Source organism: Phaseolus vulgaris, chromosome 2 (assembly GCF_000499845.2).
Source record: "Phaseolus vulgaris cultivar G19833 chromosome 2, P. vulgaris v2.0, whole genome shotgun sequence".
In the NCBI taxonomy this organism is placed as follows: Eukaryota; Viridiplantae; Streptophyta; class Magnoliopsida; order Fabales; family Fabaceae; genus Phaseolus; species Phaseolus vulgaris.
Window position 1 is genome coordinate 41934761 of NC_023758.2, and position 7862 is coordinate 41942622.

Consider the following 7862-nt stretch of genomic DNA (forward strand, 5'->3'; position numbering starts at 1 on the left):
ACCCTTATAAGGACGTTGGAGAATGTGGCGGTTTCTTGTTATTTTTAAATAGTGATTATTTATGGTAGTTGGTGGCGAACAATAATAATTAAAATAAAATTTATAGTGTTTTTTTTTAATTGATGATTGTGTTTTTGTTCGTTTATTTTTTTTTATTTTTTTAAAAGTTTAAGAATAAAAAAAAAAGTTATGATGGACAAAAATAAGTACATGTTAGAATGAATCCTCTCGTATATTTTCTTTCAAATAATAAAATTGTTCTTTAAAAACTGCTAATAAAAAATGAAAATATTGTATTACTAGTGAAACGAAGATAAATAGATAAGTCTACCTGAAATTATGTAAAAAAAATAAAAGATTAAAATCGATTACGAATACTCTTGAAATAAAAGAGTATAATAAGTAATATTATTAGAATGTACAGTGTTTAATTAAAGTGCGACCATTGAGACTAGTCAACAACTCCATGGAAGAAACGTGAAGAATAAAGTGGGAGGATGAAATCCGAAGTTAGAGATTGGGTAGGTCAAATTGGGATGATGGTGGTGGATTGATTGTGATGGTGAGACTGAGTGAAAGGAAAGGGAATAATAACGATCGGAAATGGTGTGGAACAGCATGGTGGTGTTGGCGGTGGCACGTGCGTCAGCGGAAGCCTGGGAATGCATTGCGGAGCCTCTGAGCAGTGACCAGATTCTGGATCTGGTTTGCTGTTTCCCTCTGCATCAACTCGCTCTCTGTCTCTACTCCTTCTTCTGCGCTCCTCACTTCAATTATTCCTATTTCCCTTCTGATTCCGACGACGACGATGACGATGATGATTATTCTCGTTTCGACTACTACTACCAATCCTATTCCGACTCAACTCAATAGGTATTCCTTCTATTTCAATTTTCTTCCGCTTGTTTTCTTATTCGTTCTGTTTTATTCGTTCATTCACTCTCACGCAAACGCTATATCTGATTTCTCTACGCTGTGTTTGGATTAGAATTTTACCGGCGTTTATCTCGATTAGGCAAATGCTTGCTTCAAGATTTTGTGCAATTCGAATGTGTGTTTCTTCGTTTCATGAATTTCAAATTGCAATCTAGGGATACGCTTGGCTGTATTTCGATAATTGAAAATTAGACTCTGAAATTAGGATTATCATAAGACTAGGTATTTTACTTTCTCTCTAGTCTTTACGGTTTTATCTTTTTTTTTTTCGAGGAGAAGATAAAATACAAGAAAAACTTAGATGTGGTTTTTTATATGATTTTGGCATTATTTTTACTTTTTTTTCGGTAGTTTGCTAAGTAAAAGTCTGTGTTTAAGTTATCGAGGTGAACCGAACATAGAGATATTTCTGGATAAAATTATCCAAAATGAAAAAAATAAATAGAATCATAAGCTAAAATTAGTTGTGGTGAAATTGAGTTTGTTTCAAACTCGTTTATATAAAAACTAATTTTAATTTATGGAGAACTTTTTTTATTTCTCTTTGTGTAAGTATTTGTTATTTAGTCACACAGATCGTAATTTGGATTACAGAGCAATGCTAAAAACTCTTTAAAGGAATTGCATCTAAGTTTTGTTGAAAACAAACGAAAAAAGAAAAGGTAGAAGCTTTGTTGTTTGTTCATGAGGGAGGGGAATATGTAACTTTGATCCCAGGAAATATATTTTGGTTTTTTTTTTTATCAGCAAAAGAAAATATATTTTGTGCATTCAAATTTATCCAAAAATAGTTCTATTTGATGCACACCTACTTTTACTCTAATTCCATTATCAGGTGTGTGAAGGAGATGAAACTTATCATTGTAGAACGATGTTGAAATTAACAACTTTTATTGGAAAAGAGTGTAGTGTCATTTTATATTGAAGGTTTTTAGGTTAGCGTGTATGTTGTCTCTTCTTTCGGGGTGAGCTGTGCCTCTGAAAGATTTTAGTTTATAGTTTTTTGGAAGAGGGTTGGAGGCACAGTGTCCGGTTTGATCTGGGAAGCTTTCTCTTTGTGCCTGATGTTGTCAGTATGGTGCAAGATGAATCTTTCTATTATCCTCTCTGCCAGGAAGAATTTCTTCATGCCTAAGTTTGGCTCATTTTAGCATTTTTAAGATCCGTTGGCTAGATTTTATGTACTTTATTCAATTATGAAGCTCGAGTTAGCATAAGAATTTGATGCAAATGCATCAGCAATCCAGTGATTTATTCCTATTCTCAAATAAAGTCAATCCTTGTTCATCTATTGCCTTCTCAGAAAGATAGAATTTTTTAGTAAATTGCACTAGTAATCCAGTGACGGCATAAGATCTCTGACTTCCACTTTTCGAAAATTTTCATAGTGAATTGGTAGTTATCTTGAGTTCATTCCCTCAGAATAAGGGAATACCATTCCTGGAATCATTTCAATTGCCACGGTACATTTTCTTTAGATAACAACATCACTCACTACCACAGTCAGGACCACCACCACCGAGGCAACTTTCGGAATGATTATTTTCCTGACCATACCAAAGATAATAAGAGGAGTGAGAAGTGCATTCATTTTCTTTCCGTCAAAACCATTCCAGTGAACCAAAAGTTAGCTAATAGTTTCATATACAAATCCACAGAATACCATTTCCTTTATTGTATTGTCAATATTATCACAAGAGCTGCTGTTTTATGGTTGAAAATTTTATCAAATAGTCTGCAATGTGTGTTCGCCTTGTTGATTACTCAATAGATGTATGTTGTCGTGATTACTCCGGCAGTTAAGCGAAATTTTAGAAGTCAGAACTTTAGACATGCTAGAAATTGAGTTTATATATTACCATTGATTGTTCGATGAAAAGTTCTTTTGGGAATTTAGATTGTGAGAGATACAAGTAGGACTTTTGGTTGGTCGTACAAATTCTGAGATCATCTGCTGCAAGTTATCATCCTTAGACTTTTGATTGTGTCTCTACTGACCACGCTTTGTGCCCTTTGGATAGGAATTTGCCTGCTAATTATCTGTATGAAGTGATGTAATTAGACTTTGGGTGGTAAGACACGAGATCCTCAATTGCTGTCTCTGGTTTTCATTCAGTCCCTTGTGGTAATAGATGGTGAAATATTTTTCTTTTCTTTTCTTTTTCAGAATAAGATGACACCAAGGACTTTAGAAGTGTTCAAGCTGCCTCCATTGTATAAAAGCATATTTTACACTTAGATGATTGCAGTTGATTGATTCATCTCTTCACATTTTATACCCTTGTAAAGAGTGATTTGTGAGTGGTAAGATAATTTTAAGGTGCCCTTGAAATGGGTGTTGTGATATAAGTTCAAAACTGAACTTTGTTTAGTAAATATGTATACAGTATATACTTTTCTCATCACATATTCATGCTTCTTTCCTTTAGTATATCATATATAAGGCTCATCTGCTCACGAAGCTAAAGAATAAAATAAATATTATCACAATATTCATGTGCAGTATTCTTTACTGTGTTTGGTTCGAAGATATATATATATATATATAGCATTTAGTTGAAAAATTTGAATGGGAGGTAAAATGAGAGGACAAATGTTATTTTCTTCTTTGTAAATTTTATATTTTAGAATGGACATTTCAAAATAAAAAATTGTATTCCGGATTATAAATTTAAAAAACAATTTTTTATTTTTGGACTATATATTTCAAAATAAGTCGGCAGATTGCATACTCCTAAACCCTAAACTGAATCTGCAATATGAGAACAATATTGAATCTGGAATATGAGAACATATTGATAATTTACTTTCAGAAGAAGGTTGATTCTTCCTGCACTCGATTATTTTGAATAGGCACCCAATTGTAAACAGGAAAACTAAATTATTCTTAATGAACTTGACATTAGGTTAGTGAGAGATTTGCACCCAATACACGCACCCAACGTTTTTCTCTTCTTCGTTTCTACAGTGAACCTTACGACGCAACACTCATTTTCGTCCGTCACAGCTACCGTTGCAGGCAGCACCGTCGTAGGGAGAGCAGGACCTCTTCGTTTCTACAGTGAACCTTACGACGCAACACTCATCTTCGTCCATCACAGCTACCGTTGCAGGCAGCACCGTCGTAGGCAAAGCAGGACCTCTGAGGCAGCGAAACCCAGGAATGAACTTCGGAGAAGGAAGCATCGTCGAAGAAGACAAGGTAAGTGCTGCGAATCTATTTATTCGGAATTCATGTATGCCTGCGGATATATTCATCTGGAACTCATTTGTGCCTACCGGATATATTTATCCAGAATTCAACTTTGGATAGCGGATATATTTATCCATAATTGATGGTTTGAGCTACAGATATTTTCATCCGTAGCACATTCCATACATTTTGGATATTTTCATCCGTAGCACATTCCATACATTTTGGATATTTTCATCCGGAGCACATTCCATGCCTTTTGGATATTTTTATCCGTAGCACATTCCATACATTTTGGATATTTTCATCTGTAGCACATTTCATGCCTTCCGGATATTTTCATCCGTAGCGCATTCCATGCATTCTGGATATTTTCATTCGTAACACATTTCATGCCTTTCGGATATTTTCATCCGTAGCACATTGCCTTCTGGATATCTTTATCCGTAGCACATTCACCATTCAATATTTTCAAAAGTGAAGAAGACATGGGCATAATAGGATTTTTAAAAAAAAAACGTCGGGTGCCAGTCACAATTGATCGGGTGCAAGAAGCAATTGCCTAAAGTTAATTGCATCTAGTAAAACAGTAAAATTTTTGGCTTCCATATATATATATTGCTTGATTTGTTCTGAATAAAAAAGATTCGGAATGTGCCCCTTTCAACCCCTTTAACTTTTTCTTTGAATCTCATGTGCCCCTCCCAACACATGACACACATTCGTTGGGGGATAAAAGGTTCTACAAACATCACTCTCTTGGCCTAATTGATTTGAGGAATGTAACCATTTCTTTTCATTGCACTTCCATCCAAGAATTTCGAGAGTGCTTACCAAACTATTGGTTTGCTACTTCAATGACAATTAGGCACATGGTTTCACAATTTTATTTTGTCTTTTCTAATGGTTTTTTATTAAAGTCCAAAACTTAATTCTTTAAATTTGTTTAGTTTAGTGGGTTTTAATCCATTAAAAACACCAAAATTATAGACTTTTGAATATGTATATTCGGAAGTATGATAGTGTCTTTCGGATAAAGATGTTCGTAGTTAAATAGTACAATTTCGGATGACAATGTCCGTAGACAAACATGACACTTCTGGATACCAATGTCCATTGGCAAAACTGACACTTTCGGATGTCAATATTCCATAGGCAAAACTGACACTTTCGGATGTCAATATCCATAGGCATGTGACTTTTGGATATTGATGTCCATAAGCAAATATGTCACTTTCGGATATTAATATCCATAAGCAAATTTGTGACAAGGGCAAAGTTGGGTTTAAAAAGTTACATCGGGTACAGGAAGCAGATCGGGTGCAGGAGGTAATTGCCTCATAATAATAGATTTGGAATTTCAAATTCTATAATGTGTGGGGTGCGGAATGCAATACCCTTAAGGCTAATATGTACAGTAATAGGCCCATTTATGTGTGTTATTGGACTCAGCCCAACAAATAGGTAACCCAAACTTCATTTTTTTATTGAGTGAGAACTGATCTAGCTTCTATATGTAAGATTTAGAAGATAATGTAAAAAAATGAAATAGAATAAAATAGTTTTACGTTATTGTCTAATTAAAAATTAGGTTTAATTATTCTTCCTTATATTAATTTATTTTCTCCAATTTAAAATTTTTATTAATAAAATATTTAATTAAATCTCTCAGTTTTAAAAGTATAAGCATAGAACTTTTTCAAGATTAAATGAAGTTCCTCCATTTTTAAAAATATAGTATAATAACTCTTTTATCCATTAAAACTGACGGGTTTTATAAATTGTCATTATATATCTCTCATTATCTAGTTATGCAAAAATTAAAACTGTTGATTAACAATTATGATTTATGATACTATTTGAAAGAAAAGTGACGACATTAATATTATTTTTATATAGCATTATACCCTTGGAATTTTTTAAATTGGTTTATTTTAAAAATAAAATAAGTAGTTTTTAGAACTAACTTTAAAAAAATAAAATATAATTATAATCTTCTTAAAAAGTCGAAACTTATAAATGGTGATCGCACTCTATGCTAAGTTTTTTCTTCTTACGTGTAATTTATACAAAACTTAGGAAACAATATTCTTCTTCCTTCCATAAAGTCTCTGTAATTCTAAACATAGACTTAATTTCATTTTATGTAACTGTTTTATTCAGGATTGTCCTATGAAATTACATATTGTTCAGCAATCTGCATTAATATTAGTAGTTTTAAATATTTTGTTGGTATTTTAAATTTTTGATAAATTTATTTCAGTTTTCTAAATTCAAAATTAATCTTTTGTAGTTTCTATTATTAAAAAAACTGTTTTGATTTTTCTCTCTAAACGTAACCAAAATAATACTTTAAAAAATATGATACGAAAATTGCCAATAAAATGACTTGCAATCTATTAATAATATAAGTAGATCTTTTAACGAAAAATGTATAAAGAAACTAAGATTAGTTCTTTTAAAATAACGTATACTAAAATATTAATACTTACATTTTAAATCAAGTGGTCAATACAGTGTGCTAAAAGGAAGTACAAAGCAAAAAATATATATATATATATATATATATATATATATTAAAATAATGCACATACGGATTTTGCATTTCTAGATAAGTAGAGAGGACATTAAAACATATAAAGGTAAAAAGTTATAAAATGTGAAACGTTAATTATTTAATTTTAAAACTAATAGTTTTCTATGTTATTTTTTCTCTCTCTTGTTTTTTTAAGTTATTTTTTTATATTTTTCATCAAATATTTTATACTAGAAAAAAAATATTAGATTGGTCCTAATTGATTAGATCCACTTAGGATATGTTTTTTTCTTAACTTTATGTCCAAGTATTTTAGGTTTTCACATGTTTAACCAATTAAGAATGTTTTTTTTTAATTGGGCTTGTCTCATAATACTTTAGGGTTTCACATGTTTAACAAGGTGAAAATGTTTTCTTTTAATTGGTCTATTTTTTCATTAATTAATGTTTTGGTTGGTTATCTATATGGTATAACTTATAGTTATGAGGACTTTGAAAGTTTTTAAATTCTTTCTCCCAATTCCAATTTGGACTTGTTATTGATTGGAAAACAAACAATTGTAAATGTAAGGGTAGTTGCATTAATGATTAATGATGTTGTTTTAAAGTAATTGTATTTATTGAAATTGTAGTTAAAATAGACTTAAAAACCAAAAACAAAAATCATTTTTTTGAGGTGTGAGTGATTATTGTCTTATAAAAACTTATATGCGATGTATTGCACAAATTTTTTTATGATATAACATAAACTTCTTGAATAATACCGAGTACCAAAACAAGTAAATAAACTCCTATAGAATAAGAACTCATAACACTTAAATATTAGAAAGTAAAATAAAAGAATGAAGGGGTGAAAAAGAAAAGAGGAAGTCATGAGTGAGATGTGTTGAAGAGGCATAGGAGACCTCTTTTATAAAGGGAGAAGAAAACAATTGTCGTTGATCCATTCCCGATTTCAAAAGCGCATGAAATCCAGTTCCAACAAAGGAGATTCAAAAGACAGGATCTTGCATCGAAGATCCAACTCCAAGGGAGATCGAGACTTGTGGAAGAGGATCTCATGTCCATAAAACACTCCAAGAAAATCAGAACATGTGCAAAGAGGTTGCCAGAAAAGACGCAACAATGACAATCTACTTGCGATATCCACGTTCGATGTACAAACGTTCACATATAAAAGTGATATCTTTTGTCATA

General features: G+C 31.7%; 1 protein-coding gene and 1 long non-coding RNA gene across 2 annotated transcripts; both read left to right on the top strand.

Moving 5' to 3' along the window:
* The first annotated feature begins 414 nt into the window (after positions 1–414).
* LOC137809505 (uncharacterized) lies at positions 415–2951 on the top strand. Its single transcript, XM_068610612.1, has 2 exons — positions 415–871; positions 2346–2951. The coding sequence occupies exons 1-2, from the start codon at positions 604–606 to the stop codon at positions 2705–2707; spliced, it is 630 nt and encodes a 209-aa protein (XP_068466713.1). The 5' UTR covers positions 415–603; the 3' UTR covers positions 2708–2951.
* LOC137812228 (uncharacterized) lies at positions 2952–3341 on the top strand. Its single transcript, XR_011081242.1, has 2 exons — positions 2952–3008; positions 3104–3341. It is a non-coding gene; the product is annotated as an uncharacterized lncRNA (long non-coding RNA).
* Positions 3342–7862: the final 4521 nt, after the last annotated feature.